An 18,203-nucleotide genomic window follows, 5' to 3' on the forward strand; every position below is an offset into this window, starting at 1 on the left:
ACTGGGGTAGATAATGCTCAAACCCGGTGGTGAAAAAACAAGGGAGACAGAAAAGGGACACGTACGGTAGCCGGAGCAGTAATAATAGGGCAACCAATCTCATGTTATTTGTATAGATAGAGGGGGTTAACCGTAATAAAGGTCATTCATCAAGCAACAATATAATAAACAAAAAAGGAAATGAGGAGAAAACATCTAACCTGTGTATGATGCGCTTGGTACGGAGGTATCCCAGGGCCAGGGCCAGTTCACAGATGTAAAGTTTGACAGTGCTCTCTGAGAAGTGGACGTTCTGCTGGAGGTGATAACGCAGGTCTCCTCCCAAGAGCAAGTCTACCACCATAAACATGTCCTCCTCATCCTGGAATGAGTACCTGCAGGGGAGAGGCAGCATGTCAGGCGTGAGGAGTGACAAGGCCAGAGGGACACCAGGATAGTGGCAAGGACAAGGGGTGGAGATGGAGGAGGGAGTTGGAGGAGAAGAGAGGAGGAGGGAAATAAGGGGTGAGGAGAGGGAGACGATGGTGTAACATACCATAAAACAGTACAATAGCACTAACACAAACATTAATCTTATTTTTAGATGCAGGAACACATGGTGGAAGAACATGACCGAGCACAAGGTTGTTTTTCTGACTTTCTGTATTGCTGCCACGTTGATGTAACACTTAGCCGTCTGCAAGAAAATAAGATGGCAAGTGCAAACTGATTCATGTAAGCCTTTTGCTCAAGCAGACCAACCTTTAAAAGACAAGTGCGTAAAACCCCAGTACAAAAGATTTGACAAGAACATTGTTTCAACAAATGTACCCATCAGTGTTTCAACCCTGTGATCTCGGACTAAACAGCCTCAGGAGCCTCGGTGTCTCCGAGGGTGGACGCTGTTCTACTCTGTCAGTGTAGAAGTAGAACAAGCAAACACCCATGGCACTCTTTCACACCCAAGGGAGGAAGGCACCTACATGTTGGCTTCGTCATGCCTGTGGAAATGTTCATTACGCTGTCTTCAAGGCCATCAGGAAACTCCTTTAATATCTTGTAAACAAGTGGCTTTGATAGTCAGGGGACAGGAGAGACAGACAACACGGCGTTCCTGTTTGAACACGTATTTGACAGCTTCAAAAGACACAATTTGACCAATGCAAATCATGAATGTTAAGTTGTCCCTGCAGGACTTTGAGGACTTTTGGGGGGATTGTTGGATTGAAATGCATGATTCAAGGCAGCTTTGAAAACAAAAGGCGATGCATATTGCCGTTTTTTAGGCATTCTTTCACAATGAAATTGTTTTTATTGAAATAATAATCAAAACCTTATAAAAAAAGTTCAGGATTACTATGATTCTAACAAAATATGCTTTATTTGTAAATGAAAAAGTGCACCTGGTGTTATTCAACAAAGCAGCAAAATCTTTTTGGAACTCTCTCCTCTTCCTCACTCGGTGACGTCTCTCTAACAAACACTTGCTCTTCATCATTACACATCCAACTTGATATTTTGTTTAAGCTTACACACCATGTTTAAACCATTTTTGAGACGTTTTATTTCTAAATGTATTTTTATTCTAATTTTCTTTATCACACACACACATTAAACACAACGCTGCCTCGAACGCACTGAATGCACCGCATGATGCAAGCTGCACAACGTCACTTTCATTAATGGGAAATTAAATCAAATCTAATATGTCATCTGCTTTTTTATTTATTATTAAAATACATTTAGGACACGATCATCATCAAAGTTGCATCCTAGTGGTTTTGTTGCTTCTGGTTTCTACAGCAATTTCTCTCTCTCTTTCTCTCTCTCTCTGTAATCTGTTGTGATTACATTAGTGATCAGCAAACAGATTAAACTGGCATTTTTACATTAAATGAAGTGTTGAGCACAGTGTTGTTGGGGATTTGTACCTCTTTTTTTCAATGAACATTTGTGGCATGAAACTCGTACAGCTCATTTATTGTAAATTCACTCAGCAACGTCTGCTCAGATGGCTGCCTGCCGTACTTCTGTCTCTTTACGGGGACAACAGGTTATTCCTCAGACTAGCTAGTGTCTTACCATTTCATTAAAGCAGACCATTACATATATTATGTATAGAGTATAGTGTGGTGCAAAGATTTGGCACAGAAAACTAAACCGTCTGCTCAGACAATTCACGTAGTTTTAGTGCATACACCTCAGACAGTCCTCTATTGGTGTCTGAGGGATGTTCTGGGTGGTAATGCACTTGCGGTCATCAATCTATCATCCATCCATCAAGTACTCTCATGCACAGCAAGCCTCCATCAGCGTGCGGCCCACTGCATTGCCATTTGAGAAGCTGTTGCACAAATCATCATTGATTTTTACATGCTGAGTGTACCACTGGGGCCACAGATTTCTTTTCTCCCCTCTAAACGACGAGCTAATTAGTTTCTCTCCCACAAGAAACAAATTTATTCAAAAATGCTATTTAAAAAAAAAAAAAACAGCAGGTGCCAACATTTTTCCTGGCTCACCCAAAGCATTGCTCTGGGACACAACGCCCTACATCTGCAAGTTCAGATCTTCCATCAAATACTACACTGCCACCCTTCTGGAGTCCTTCATCGTGTTCCCCAGCTGAAATAAATAGGCTACCATTTAACACTTTTGAGAGGTTGCATTTTTGAGTCCCCAGAGTGGTGTTTCTACTAGCGGCTACGTCTTTCTAAGGGCCATCATCTTTGCTAAACTCAGTGCTACATGACTGGGAGTAGTTCTTTTTTTTGCCACGTTGGTGAACTCCTCCTCCTCGGGGGGCCGTTCTCCAAAAAACTGGAGGTGGTGCTTTTCTTCAGTGGATGGATGGGGATTGATTGAGCTGACTCAAAGCTGTCTGCTAAGGCTCAGATAATGCTGAGACCACTTAACTTCTGATTGCCAGTGGCCCACTGGAGTGTGCAAAGACTATCCGTTAGATAGTCGTCCTGAAGATAACACACAAAGGGGTGCATGAAGGTGCACGAAGATACACGTGCGCACACTTCCTTGTCAGTTTCTGTTAAAACATGCATTTAAAAACCAAACGCACAGATGCACAATCAACAAAGAGTTAGCTACTAATGAATCAGTTTTAGGAGAAAAAAAGAAATGAGAAGAGGCGAGCCCATCCCACTTAAAGTGTATAATACAGTAGAGCTGAATGGATAGGGCCAGCTGCAATGCTATCAATCACCCAGACAAGCAGAAACGATGCAGCCACGCCTGCGGACACCAAGGTTCTCCAAAGTTTTTGACAAAGTTTCTGTGTGAAAGCATAATGGGATAATAATTATTATTTGTTGTTGTTCTGGGAAGAATTGAAATGGTGTTTTGACTACAAAGCTAGAGGGTGCTAAGTCAGAATGTGTTATATAATCTGAAATGCTCAGTTATTGTACCGTACAAAGATAAATAAATTTATATAAAACCTATACAAACCCAGAAGTATAATTAGTATACGTTGCAGCTACAACCTACAACTATTTGGGCATTTCTGTTTTTCTCTATATGGTCAAAAGGATCCCTTCTCTAAATATAAAATGTTAAAATTGTATCAATCATCAAACAAGACAGCTGCCTTCATAAATAATAATCATAATTACTTAAAAGCTTAAAAGCAACATTTTCTAAGAAGGGGAGACTTCCATTTGAAGTCTACAAAGTCCCAGCTGCTTACATTTGATGTAAGGGACAGATGCATATATGCATGAGAGTGTGTGTGTGTGTGTGTGTGTGTGTGTGTGTGTGTGTGTGTGTGTGTGTGTGTGTTGGAAACTGATATGACATTTTAGTTTGGCACGCAGAGAGGAAGCACAGATCAAGCATGCGTCATATTAACATCACATTCTCTTAAATATCAAAGCGATGTTTCACTTTGATACAGGACCCGTAGTATTTGGGAACTACGCGACTCTGACTGAGTTCATAGTCCAAACACTCCTTCTCGGTTATCCACAGTTCTCCTGCTCCGGTTGCACCATGTAATGGACTTTCTTTAACGAGTTCTGGAGACTTGTTATTGTTTGAACCTTCAACTTTAGGATGGAAATCATTTTGACTTTTAAAGATTCATACATGCTGAAAATATTGTCACGGCGAAAACCATTTTATAAGAAACACATTAAAGGCAGTAGTGTGAGATCCAGCTTGTAGAAATGTGTAAAATATTTGTTTATAAGCGCAAAGCTCAATATGTGTAAAATATTCATGACCCTAATTCCAAGCCTAAAACAAGTCTGGCTCAAAACCCTGAACTGAGAAAAAGAAAAACAAGCTCCTCGGTGTTCAAGTGTGAGCTAGACAGCATGTGTTTACTGGATGGACTCCATTTCACTCTGTCTATTAAGCATTTGATTTAGTCTCTTTGTCTCCCATCCTCTCTCTTTCCAGGTTTCCCTCTGTCACACACACACACACACACACACACACACACACACACACACACACACACACACACACAGTGTAAATACTTCTAACCCAACAGAATAAGTTAAAGTGGTCGTAAAGAATTCAAGATGCTCTTGTCACAAGCATTTAGGGGATAGAAACTGGACTGTAATTGCTTTTTTTTTCTCGGTAGACAAACACTAGCTTCTTCCAGAAAAACGTTTTTTTTTAATTGCTTCACTATTAAACACATAGAGACAACTTCTGCAAGTTCAGTGACCCCTATAAATTATGACTTCATCGCACATGCTGCCTGCTGATTGGTTGGGAAGGAAGGACTGCGAGTCCATCGCGTCAATCGATAGCCCACTTGAGTCCTCCGTGAAACCAGTGTAATCGAGTAGAAAACCAGCTCTCATGCTTGGCTGCGGTTTCCGTGTTTTCTGTCCCACGGGTCTTTCCATCAGAAAGCCAAGGTGGTAAAAACTGAAAGGGTCTGTGAGGGGAAGTTCTTCTGACTTCTGGGCAAACGGCAATGACTGACTCATCACAATCTCTCAAATGGTTGCTCAGGAGCGAAGCCGCCATCCGGAGAGGCAACAGCCTGGCTTGGTGAGGCACGCACATTACACTCTGATGACTGTAACGAGCACACACTCACGAGTGCTTGCAGGTGTACCCAGGCATACTAATATCGCCACCCAACTACCTGATGAAGTCGTTTGTCACAGACAAGCACAGAGTTACAGAAGTAACTCAAGTTACCATTCATATTTTTTAATTGGAAAAGTATTGAAGAGAAATATATTACATGTATTAATCGCTAATAATGTGCACAGCCTCACAATCATATTGTAGAATGTTTATCAAAAGGATAAAACACAATAAAACCCAGCAACTTATTTCCATTGTTGAAACTAGGTAAGTAATACCGGCTCAATAATAACATGCAAAATAATACAGATTATAGAAAATGGAAACAGATATGCAGGTATGAAATGGAAAAATAATCAGCCCACCAGTGAGTATGATTTTTTCACTTTTTCCATTTTGTATTTTTTAGCTGTAATCGGGTGAAAAAGACAAAGCAACGAACGAGTTCTCAAGCTTCATTATAAGCTGATGCCTTGTCCAGCGTTTGGGTAGAGAGCAGAGAAGAGCAAGAAGTCTGCAGATAAGAACCCGTACACTATGAAATGGTGCAGACTTGTTATTTGCCTCGCCTTTATCAGGTTTCTCTTTAGCTTGCTTGTTCATTCTTGTCCTTTCCGTCTCTCTTGTCCTCTGTTTCATGCTGTCTTTCTTTCACCGTCTGTATCTGCTCCGCCACACATGCATTTCAATGTGACCTCTTGGTCGCCTGCAGGCAGGCAGTCTGATGGGAGAGCATCCTGCATGGAGCTTTTAGAGGCAGAGGCACCCCAGGCCACTTCAGTAATGGAAGTCTCCAGAAACCACAGGGGCTCAGAATCTACTGGTACTGGTGTCCTTACAAAAATACTTTCCACCGTTTCCAAGGTGACAATCGTGACATGTAAGGCCACACGGTTAATTCAAACACAATTACTGCAATTTACAGTTATAGATATGTTATTAGTTATAATATATTCAGTCTCTTCAGATATAAATCAATCTATTTTTAAAAGTAGATTATTGGCCTTAAATCAAGAAAGACAGCTTTCATAGTATAAGCCTCTTTACAAGTAATGGCACTATTGGCAATAATCCTAAAGTATCCTACTCTCTGAGGAGAATAAAACGTGTACCCGGTCATTAAAGACAGCAGTTTTGGACTACTAAAAGGGCACATCTCATTAAAAATTCTACTTATCAGTGCATGTGAACATACTGTTTGTGGGGTATCTGGAGTGCCTACCAACTCACATGATCATGAAATAAGACAACCCAGTCAGGTTTTGTGGGCTGCCTTACATAAAACGTGATTCACCACACCATTCCGTTTGGCTCCCCTTCCTATATCACACGCAGGCTCATTAGAATAAACCACCCACGACTTGAGAACTACATTTGCAAAGTTGCACCATATTTTACTTGCAAGACAATCAGAGCAGACTGGGCTTTTTTTCTGGGAAGGTGGGGTTTAAGAGACAGGCACAAAAACGGAGGTATATTCAGGCAGATAGGAAAAGAAGAAAATGTTGAGCATTAAAGCATGTAAACATGTTCCAGCAGAAACAACAAATTAAAAGTATGGACCTGAAAATGAGCAAAGTATGTCCCCTTTAAGGAGTTGTTTTTCCTTCTCTGCAACCGATTATCCATAACCTGCATACTTTTTTATGAATTAAATGAACTTACCCTTCTCAATCTAAACTGTTTTGATTTTTGTTAATAAGCATCTCTACTGAATGCCCACAGGAGAAAATCCACATCAGTAAATCTTTGGGATAAAATGGCTTATCAAGGCTTGTTCTTCAACACGAGGTCTAGCAATTACAGTGATTAGACGTACATGCTATCCATATACACACATATTCCTGCACATTCTGACCAACGGCCCTTACTGAAACGGACACAGCCGGCCCAGCACTCAGACTGACGTGTTGGATCGATGCCGACAGCCCTCCGACCTTCCTCCCACCCCATCTCCCAACACCTCCTATGACTGACAGCTCCCATCAGTGTGTGTCTAATGCTGGGAACAAATATGCATTGATGCACAACACATACACACATCCTTTACAGAAAGCACGAAAAATAAGTGATCTCACATCTAAAATTAGAACCGCACGTATAGTTGACAAGTGAGCATATTTTCAAGAATTGCTTTTTGCTCTTATTGTGTTTTACTTCCATTGAGGCAACATTTAGGCATAATAGCACTACTTAATCAGGATGTTTAATTATTCTCACCACTCCTGATTAGGAATTTCCATTTTGCCAGGTCACTTTGACATCACGCCAAATACTTGACACGCTGACATGCTGCTTTCTAGTGCAAAATGAGGCTGTAATGTGCACATTTGGCAGAAGCAGAGGGCTATTTTTTGTACCTTAAGTTCAAGCAGATCTTCCTATTACTTGCTTGTAATATTGGAATCTGGAATTAAGCCTATTTTAGCTCTCGCCATTAATTTAAAATGTACCCTTTACCTAAGCAGAGCGTAGTGCCTGTACCATACAGCATATCTGTGTACTGGATGCTTGGAGGGATTCTCCTATGAGTTTCTTTAGAAAAGCAGTGCCTTTGTGGGACATTATGTGATTTCTCTTTGGTTTTCTGAGGCAAACAATGCACATGAATGGGGAATAACACTGAATGATGTCTTACTCTGCATAGAAATGAAATGCATTAGTGAGATTGCATAATAACTGAGCAAAAGAGAGGGACTCCCAGAGGCAAGTGAAGCTTTTGCTCTACATTGTGTCAGACTTTATTTCCAGTACTTATTGTATTGCAATTAGTACATAGTTGTGCTTTTTTTCCTTCTACATAAGCGCGTTGCATCATAGCAATACTTGTCACAGAGGTCAGACATGGGGATGACAGCAATGAAGTGTCCTATAAACTTTGCTAAAAGCAGGTTTAGTTGTGAATTCTTTACCAGGCATTGAATAAAAACTGGCAGAGAACTTTATTCTGTGGCCAAGTTTGTGGAACAGAAGATAAAATAAGATATTGAAGATTATGTAATTTTCTTAATCCTAGCCAATCTTTTTTTGGTTGCTATTAAATTAGCATGGGATCCTTCTAAATAACACATTTTAACATTATCAGCCCTGTTGAGAGCATTCGTTGTGTCTTAATGTTCAGAGTGAACCACAACACTCCACAGCTGACTGAAATGTAATCGTTAACAGCATGAGAATGTATATAATAGTATGTGTTCCTCTCCAGTGTTACCAGATGGCATTTCTGGAACACAAAAATAAGCCAACAACTTAAAGGCCATGTTTGCAGTGCCGTTACTGCCCTACTGGTTTCCTTTAGCTTGAAAACAAATATGCTACTCACACAGGACACATTACGCAGCCTGTGTTTAACACATTAATCACAGCAAACTTCAAGATGTTCTTCCTCAGTGACTGTTCCTCCGCCATCAAACAAATCAACTGCAAAATCCACAGTTTAAAGAGTGCGCCCGACTGAAAGCTGAACACAGCAGCGCCTGATGCTGGCTGCCATCTCCCCCATCTCCGTGTCTGATAAAGTGTGAGTGTGTCTCCGGCGGTGCGGTGCCAGGAAGGGCTCCCCTTACACAGTGGGACTTAGTGCAGCGCCGGCACAACCTGGCTGCCCTACCAGTGCTGGCACATCAATACACTGACTGTACCAAACACTTCATGCCAGAGGTTACGATTCTTTTCAAATCACTAGTCCACGTCGTACGTTTGCACTAACAAAAGTTTGTTTGTTTCGGATCTGACACCTGAGGTCACGCAGTAGCAAGTGAAGTGACAGCAAGAGGGGAGGAAGGGAAGAGAAGCAGGTGGCGAAGGAGGAGTATATGAGAGGAGGAGGAAGGTGAGAGGAGAGAGGAAGAGGTGACTGGAAAGGGGGACAGAGGACAAGGATGAGGGGACAGGCCTGCGGGCAGAGAAAAAGAGAAGCCTGCTTTGCTGCATGTACTGTAGCTGGCTCGGTGCAGTTCCTAATCTCTCCCCATCTCTGACCTTGAGTGCTTAACTCAGGACAATCATAACTTGCGCCAAGTCAACACAGGGAGAGAGAAGGAAGGAGAGAGTGAGCACAGTGCTGACCGAGGCACATCTCTAGAGGAAATCACCCCCACCCAACGGGATTTACGCTGCCAAATGCATTAACTTCCAACTGTTTTTTTTTTTTTTTTTTGTCCAACACAGCATGCAATCAAGCAAGAAAGCAAGCACTGGGCATTGTTTGTCTGATGAGTGTGTGCACTCCACATCTCTCTATCCTCTGTACACCTTCTATGTTGTTTTCCCTCTATACCTCCTCTTTCTCCCTTTCCTGTCTCGTCCTCTGCTCTTTTTACTGGGCTTATAAGTCTCTTCTCTTTAATTCCCACAGTGGGAGGATTTAGTTTTGGTTTCCTCAAATGAGTAATTAAAAGACAGATATTGATTCTGCTAGAGTAGCTTTCAAAAATGCAGTGTTTAAGAAAAGGGAAGAAGAGTGATGAGAGGATAGAAAAGTGGAACAGAAGACAAAGTAGATGGGGGGGGGGGGGGACTACTGGACTACATGACTGTGGTGGTGTTGGTTATTCTTCGTCCTTGTGCAGACATTCCCTCCTCCCTGCCTTTCTCGTAGACCGACAGAAAACCAGGGTGGCTTCCTCTCAGACGTAGCCGAGTAGGAGTGCCTATCAAGAATTAATGATGCTTTTCGGATGCAAACTCAACAAGCCGTACTTATCGGTCATCTCAAAAAGTACGATTCCTCGTGCTCAATAAGCGCAGTCCTTTAAATTATGATGAATGAGCTGCTGGAAGTACCTGATGAGTCATCTTAGATTAGCACTCGCGGTTTGAATGAGATTTTACAGCGTTTGGGGGCAAAGAAGACTTCCTGCGATCCCCAGATGGGATGAGGCAACAAGAAGCTGCCAAGAGAGGGGAGTTGCGCCCATAAAAGATGAATTTGGATCAGTGAGCAAACTACATTTTCCTTTTAGCAACTTCAAAGAGTGAGATGACGCGAATGGAGGCTTGATGGTGTTCTACAGTGGGCAACACCTTCCTGAATGCATCTGTCCTCTGTGTGTCTGTGCATGCACTGATGTAATGAATGCAACCACACATATACACACTTACATCTATGCATAAACACAATGGCTTACCAGAAGTTGACCAGGAAAGGATGCTCAAGGTTCTGCATTATCTGCAGCTCTTTCAAGACATTCCTCACTTCGTTCCGCTCCACACATTTCAGCTTGTTCATGTACTTCATGGCGTACATCTTCTTGGTGTCCTTCTTTTGCACGATGCAGACCTGATGATAAGATCGGATAAAAGTCAGATTCCTTTACTTCAGCGGTCCTAATGGTCTGAATGCTTTGTTGTTGTTCGGTTTGCATATTTCAGTCATCAGCACTCTCAAGGCTGTTAAATGTGACTCACATATTGATTTCTGCACAATGCAGTCCTCACTGCAAATATACACGTTAATCATCACCATTCCTTTTGAGCAAATTATATCAAAGCGTTTTTCCATCATTCAACTATGTTTGTCCAAGGCTTGATTGCTTGTGACACATGAAGTCTTATAGTGCAACAACCAGAAATGTTGTCCATCCAACAAGACCGGAAGGAAACTTTCTCTCTTTAATCTCCGTGATCAGGATTATAATCCGCTCTTAAGACGTTAAACTTTTCACATCAGTATGTTTTGAATTTCAGAGAAGGGGATTTTATTAGGATTTATTAGGATCATTCTTTCAGAATTGCATACAAATGCTTTTAAACTGTGTATTTAAGTGTCAGTGGGAATATCTAGCAGGACTCCGATGTGACGCAGTAAAATGCCGAATACAACACCTGGTGCACTCGGGATAGTTTTCATTGCATGTATATATAAAGTATATGCGATTAGCCCCTTTTGACGATCTTTCCGTATGCGCAGGAGTAATATCGCATCCTTATTTGTAGTCACGCTTGTCTGTGCTCCACGCGTCAATAAGCCAGTGATTACTGCTATCTAAGAGAGTGATCTGTGGACCAGCTGGCACAGTTAATCAGCCAAACCCTGATCGCATCACTCCTCCCATTGAACAGCTTGCCATCTACTGTGATTAGACTGCTTATCTGTTGTTGGACAGAGTGCGGATGCTTTGTGGGTCTGTGCCGTATGTATGTGCATGTGAGCGTGCCTCACTATATGTGCCTACATGTACTGTAAGTGCTGATGTGGATTACTCTCTACTATATGATGTAAGAGCAAGAGGAAACACGACCGCCATCACCTCGGATGTGTTTGTGTAGAGCTGTTGATTTGTTCTCGAGCTCGTTAAACCCGGAAGCTTTGCTTGATTATGATAATATTGTACCGGCAGCGATGGGACATGGTATGTTGTTTGTAACGCGTTGCGCTCGACGTGCAGCAATTTTAATCAACCGTTTACCGTTCCCTGCTCTTTTAAATGCATCTCTTGCAATACCTTTTATTATTGGGTTAATTTTACATCCATTATTTTGATTTTTTGATAGGCAGCCTCTTGAGTTTCCTCCTAGTTTGTCTGTCAGTGATATTATTTGTACATTTTCATCATGTTTTGCATGGCATCCAAAATTAGTTTCCCCTTCTTTTGATGTAAATTATTTCACGCATCATGAATCTAATTCCAATTTAACTCATTTCTGAGTAACACGGGTACTTTGGCAAACAAGGACTTACTTTTCCGAAGCTTCCTTTTCCTATTGCCCTCAGGATCTGGAAGTGGTCGAAATTCACTGTGAGAAAGAAGAAGAGAAATCTCTGTTAATTTATGTTAATCCCCCTTTTAAAACAAGTTGATACAACTTTACAAGCTCAATAATAGATATGCATATGTGCTGTAGTTACAGAAATCTAAATAAATCAGCTGTCTTTGCTAGCTACAATAAAACATATCCCTTCAAAATGAAAACTACATTATCTGACCACTATGAATGGAAACAGATGCAGTACAGTTACAGTAGGTTCACTGGGAAGTTTGCTTTGAGTGCATATGAACAATGCACACAGTCAAGCTGAAGCAGATGGAGGTCTCCAGGGCAACCACAGGTCACTTAGATTACAGCGGAGAATTAAAATAACCTTCAGCACAAAGACGTCTTTTATGATCTTCGTATGTTTTCCCATAACTGAGCACAAGAAAGTTTTAAGCTCTATTTTTTTTGCAGCTTGATATCCTCTCTGTCTTCGTAGCATCCTCTCCTCCGCACACTTTCAGACACAACCTTACGCACAGCTCATCTCCCTAGCTCACTCTCCTCTTTCTATCGGCAACCTTTATCGCCAATTGGAACCGGATGGAGCTGTTTGTTCCTTGCTGCCATGACAACCAGGACAGAAGGTTTTCCCTCTCTGTCTCCCAGAGGATGGAACAGCTGCTGACCACACGTACACACACGTACACACACACACACTCATTCACAATGCATTCACATTCAATCCCAACAATACACCAGACTCACTGGACAGTACCTGCTGTGTGCACGCTCGCACACACACACACACACACACACACACACCCTCATTCTGCCTGCAGTCACTAGATCTATTTGATGTGACAGTTAATGTTATGCTCTGTTAGTCACGTATCACTGGCACTTCCTCATCTCACACTATCTGTGTTGGAGTGTTTACACAGCCGACTCTGAGAAGGACCATATGAGGCCCGCTTTATAATGGACAGACACACACACACACACACACACACACACACACGCATGATCATGTATACCAAGCATGCACACACAGACACACACACTCCAAATAAACATGGTCATTTTCCTGCTGAGCTCCTTGGAGATTCTGCTCTGATGGGTTTTCCAGAGAGACAGCTGTGGTTGTGGATGAGAGACGGAGCTCTGTGATCACGAGAGAGTTTCATGTGGTCATACAAAGAGAGAGAGAGAGGGGCGAGGGAATGAGATGGAGACTGTCACGTCTTACCAGCAGACCTCTGAATGGTTTAATGTGTTGTATTAAATGATGGACACATGAGTAACACAGCGTGTAATCATTTCATTCTGCACATGAGTGGGATTGACACATCGACAGCCTTTCCATGCCTTAAACTAGCCGAGGAACCCATCTGACCGAAGATGCAGTCAATTTGAATCTGACTGACACATGCTAATCAGTTTGTATTGGAGTAATCAGGTTTGTTCAGTTTGAGCCTCAGACAGACCCTCAAGCCCTCTGTTTTGTCTCTGAATATGTCCACACTAAGCCCATGTTGGCCCTCAACGCTCTCATATACTCAAAAACAGGAGAGTTCAGGGCATGTTGGGCTTCATGAGAATGTCTGCGTTTGTCCTTGCGGACATGTACAGTTAACCAAATTCAAATCTACTCAGCCATGAAGAGTGTCATTTGAGCTTATGTCGGGGGTTTAGCTCAGGAGGTAGAGCGGGTTGGCTGGTAACCGCAAGATCGCCGGTTTGATCCCCGGCTGCTAGCTGAGTGCCTGGTGTCCCTGAGCAAGACACCTCACCCTAATTGCTCCTGACGAGCTGGTTGTCGCCCTGCATGGTTGACTCCGCCGTCAGTGTGTGAATGTGTGTGTGAATGGGTGAATGTCAGTCATTACTGTAAAGCGCTTTGGACAAAAGCGCTATATAAATGAGACCATTTTATGTCGGTGTTTTGAATCTCTGAATGGTCTGCAGAGTGGATTAACCTGAAAACGTCAGCTGCAAGTTTTCATGAGCCTGGCTGAGGTTTGTTAGTTTTCATTTTTCTCATTGTCAACAAATCCCATGATTAAAAAATAAAATGTCTTAGTCTCTCTTTCTAACGTTTGCACTCAGACCCAAGCACATTAATTCCTATATAATATACATACATCTTTTAAATAAAATGAATTTAAATAAGTAATTTCCACAAAGAGTTGTCCAATGTAGTAAATCTCAAGTATTTGTTGGGGACTATTTTCAGCGGTGGATTAATACACATTGGAGTTGTTGTGAGTATATCTGGCAGCTGGATGGTTTATGTGGGAACGACTCAAAATAAACTACAGTGTTAATGTTCATCATGATGAAGGAGCACAAGCTGGTGCGATACTGTGGCTGATTGGTGGTTCATTTTTATGACAAAACTCCACAATCATAAAATCGGCTTTTGATCGACGATCCATAAATCATTCGTAAATAAAAGAAGAGCACATAAATCACGAGTTCGCCATGTAAACACAATGTACAGCAGGTGATTACAGGAAGAAGACAGGATTTAAAGATTGTTTAACCAGCTGAGACTTGTTTCCAGATTTTAATTGTGGTTCTGTTTCTGTGCCAAAAAACATAAATTACGTTCTCCAAATCTCATTTTGGACAAAATGTCTCTGTTTTCCTCTTTGTCTCTATCTCTCTCCGCCTCTCACGCCGAAGCCTGTAAATCACTTAAGGACCCACCGACGTGGGAACATCAGCGCTCACGCTGTTGCTCTGACAACTGAAACAGAACCCATGGGTCCAGGTGCCACTGTGATGTGAATAAAGCACGATCATCAGTAAACAGGGTCTGTCCATTAACGAGAGTGTCCTGGTTACACAAAGTGGAAAACGTCTGTGGCACATAAGGGAACACATGGTGCTGCACGCGTCACTCTCAGAGGAGATAAACGTGTCTTGACAGAGTTCACCTTCATGCACTTCCTGTAAATCCACTAATATGGGTTGAGCATGAACTACAGTAATATGGATCCGTCTCCGCGTGGACTCCAGCAAGGAAAACAGCCTGTATTTATCCTGCAGATGGGTTCTAAGTATTCTCGTGGCTAAATTTAGTTGACATTTAAAGATTAATTACAAGAATATCAAACTTTTTTTTGCTGCTGCTTTTGATGTGAAATGTTCTTTTCAATGTATGGGTTAATTTTTTTTACATCTATTTATCATGTAGATCACAAAAATAATAGCAATAAAATGTCATGAATTCAAATGTGGTTTTAACTCTGCAAAATGAGTTTTTTCCACAATAGATTGGAATAAATTAAGCATTAATCAGCATTCAATCATTAGGTACATCACAATCTCACATTCATCTGTGTTTACATATATTCTAATGGTAATATTTTTGTGTAAAATATGGGAGAGAGGCACATTTTTGCCGACTTGGCCTGATGGAGGCGCTATGCTGTGCAATAATAATCTAAACTAAAAATAAGACTTAGATGACGTATAGATGAAATCACCACTTGCTAACGATGATGATACCTTTTTGAAATGTCAGCATTAATTAATGTCCACCATTGAATTAACAAACAAACGTATATTCCACACTATTAAGTGAAAACACCACCCGGAGGGGTGCGTTTATGATGCGTACTCAACATCCAGAGACCCGTCTGGTTTTCTGGTTCCTCAAAAGGAGAGCGCCGCCGGTGTCTGAGGGAGTTTCATCAGTTCTAATTCAGAACGAGGGGTTTATTATTCCACTGCCCTCGGTGAAATCGCCCACGCTGTTTTGTGAGAGGAGTCAGGAAGGCGCGCTGTGGCATTAATTCAGAGTTCAGAGGAGCTCCGTTATGAGTGACATTTCCAGAACAGCACGCCACATGACTAAGCAACGGTTAACCGTGAATAATGATTTCCTCTTTGATATAGTTCGCCTCCGGTGGAAAAAAAAGAGAAAGCCGCAGATATTGATTCCATCAGGGTGCGATGCAGCCATTTGGCACACTAATGAAATACAGCAGACAAATAATTAAAGACATGGAAACTCTAATGATGACTAGTGCAATATAAAACCATCTGTTGGGTTAAATACATTGAAAACAGATATTATGGTTTACAACTTCATAAAAAGAAATAAATTAGGTCATCTAGGAAACAAGATACATTTTTTATTTTAATCGACAGTAAGGGAACACCTGGGAAAGCCACTTCTTCTAAATCACTGACTCATGTAACACTGATTCATTTTAAGTCCTTGGGGTGCTGCCAGGGTGGAATTAGTCATTTAATTAATCCAGAGACGTCCTCAGATTGATAAATTCACAATGTATAGTCTGCTCAGGTCACAAAGAAAAGGGAAATCAATCAAAACCTAGAGCCCTGCCACTCAAAGTTAGAACTCTGACCTTCATAAATATGTTCCAAGGAAAGCTTTAGTTTTTTTTATCATTCAATATGCCTGCTTTTATGTAAATATACATAAACTTTACTGTGGTAAAGTCAAACTGTGGCGACAACAAGGGATATTCCCTCTTTCCATTTGCTTAGAGGCAGAGCTGATCAGCGTTGCAGTCCATTTACTGCAGGTGGACATCATGTTGTTGAGCTTAAAACATCGACAAGGCTGTGGATCACTGTCAGCGAATCCTGCTCACAACTTTTGTTTCGCCTGCTAGCCCTCTGTGTGTTCACTAGATCCGAGGTCACAAAAGTAGAGAAGGAAAGCGGAGCAAAAGTAAGTGAGGAATGTCAGATGTGTTTCTTACTCACCCTCGTCGGTGTCCTCGAGGACCGGAGCCTTGCTGGACTGTCCGAGCCCCATGGCTGCTCCTCTTACAGATTCTCCTGTTCTGCTCTCTTAGCTCAACTCAGCATCGAACGGCCTCCCTCCCTCTGAGATGCACTCATAGCCTGGTCAACACTTGCCCCTCACACACACACACACACATGCACACACACATGCACACACACACTCACAGTCTCGCGTGCTGGACTCCTCAACCCTGATCCATACATACGTAGCAGCTGGCTCAGTCGCCCTCTTAACTCTCCGCCTTGACACGACCACACATCGTTGCACACACACACACACACACAGTGGAGGACTTGGGGGAACACTAGAGGCACTAAAGCGCTGACACACACACACACACACACACAGAGGCTGTTCCAATGCAGTGCAAGTTTCCCGGCGGGTTCCCTGCCGTTTAGATGAATGCAGGCAGACGGACGCCTCTCGCCAGGAAGCGGAGCGGTGGGTGATGTGTTTGTGGCCGTGGCCCTCTGTTGACTGAGAGTCCAACCTGTGAGGGGAGGCAGGAACACATGACACCAGCAGCAGGGTGAGGGAGGGAGGAACACGTAAAGGTAGAGACGTGAATGGCTCCGACACGGCATCCAATAATGAATGGAAAGTATTCTTCCTCGGAGAAACAAACAAATTACCTAAATGACCTTTAATAGTGTCGTGTCAGCAGGTTACATTAATCTGAAGGACTTCCTACTTCCTCTCCTGCTTCCTTCCTCCATCTCTCATTTATGCATTATTTAATTTTTATATTTTAATCAGAAACTCATCCCAGCGGAGCTCCGTCTTGCACGTGTTGATGAATTGATTTGATCCCTTCTCCCGTTAAGAGCACAACATTGTAGGCTTTTGATTCACAGTGTGCTGGCGTTGTGTGTACTGTAAACAGGGGTCCCTCTGGCTGCCGGAGGAGATTTTCACGAGTTACTCCCTGTTTTCCTTCTGCCAGGAGACGCAAAACAAACTGCTGCCTCATGAAACATGCAAGACTAGATATGAAGCCATTAAATAAATTCACATAAATAAAAAAAAGAAATGCATGTACTCATTTTAACTGCAATGAGGTCATTCATGGAAGAGTTGGGCTGTCGGTAAGTTTATTTTAAGTTTTTAATGGCATTAGAATCTCGCATGATAATACAATATGTATATCACGTTTCCTGTCAAACTGAATGACAGCGAGCCCCACAAGGAGAACAGCAGCGTGTGTGACCGGACTCGGTAAGTGAGACGCATTTGAGGGTTAAATGGACAAACTTCAAGTCATCGTGGAGACGTAGAATCGGCCTCTGGGAGCCCTTTTATGAATGTCATGCCCCACACTATGACAGATCAGGATGCCTTTGTTTTTTAGAACAACTAGTGCGGAGAGCCGCAGTGCTGAGATCCCCGCAGAGGACGTTATGCTCGGAGCCGCTCATCGGATCCTCCGGGCCAAACCTGCGCTGAATAGAAAGTATCCGCCACCATGTATTCATGCACCTTACCTTGGAACGCCGCCGGTTAGTTGGGACCATCTCCAGCCCGGTCCGGCTTTACTGCAGAGACGTCAGGAGGGGGAGCAACAGTGCAGCTTCGGAGCATCACTTGTTCGGTGTCGGGACGACGACGCACCGGGACACCGACCTGCCACCGGGGGAACTGCGAGACGTGACTTGCGGGATGCGCCGACGGAGTG

General features: G+C 42.5%; 1 protein-coding gene across 1 annotated transcript in view; it reads right to left on the reverse strand.

The window, feature by feature from the left end:
* Positions 1-18,148, reverse strand: part of stk32a (serine/threonine kinase 32A) — a 51,515-nt gene extending 33,367 nt beyond the window's left edge. The window contains exons 1-5 of the mRNA XM_084028543.1: positions 18,013-18,148; positions 16,489-17,021; positions 11,729-11,784; positions 10,176-10,327; positions 201-374 (exon numbers count right to left, since the gene is read on the reverse strand). Of these exons, the coding sequence (XP_083884669.1) occupies positions 201-374; positions 10,176-10,327; positions 11,729-11,784; positions 16,489-16,540 (434 nt within the window). The 5' untranslated portion in view covers positions 16,541-17,021; positions 18,013-18,148. The remainder of the gene's footprint in view (positions 1-200; positions 375-10,175; positions 10,328-11,728; positions 11,785-16,488; positions 17,022-18,012) is intronic.
* Positions 18,149-18,203: the final 55 nt, after the last annotated feature.

The sequence above is a fragment of the Eutrigla gurnardus genome (assembly GCF_963514095.1).
Source record: "Eutrigla gurnardus genome assembly, chromosome: 15".
Taxonomy (NCBI): Eukaryota; Metazoa; Chordata; class Actinopteri; order Perciformes; family Triglidae; genus Eutrigla; species Eutrigla gurnardus.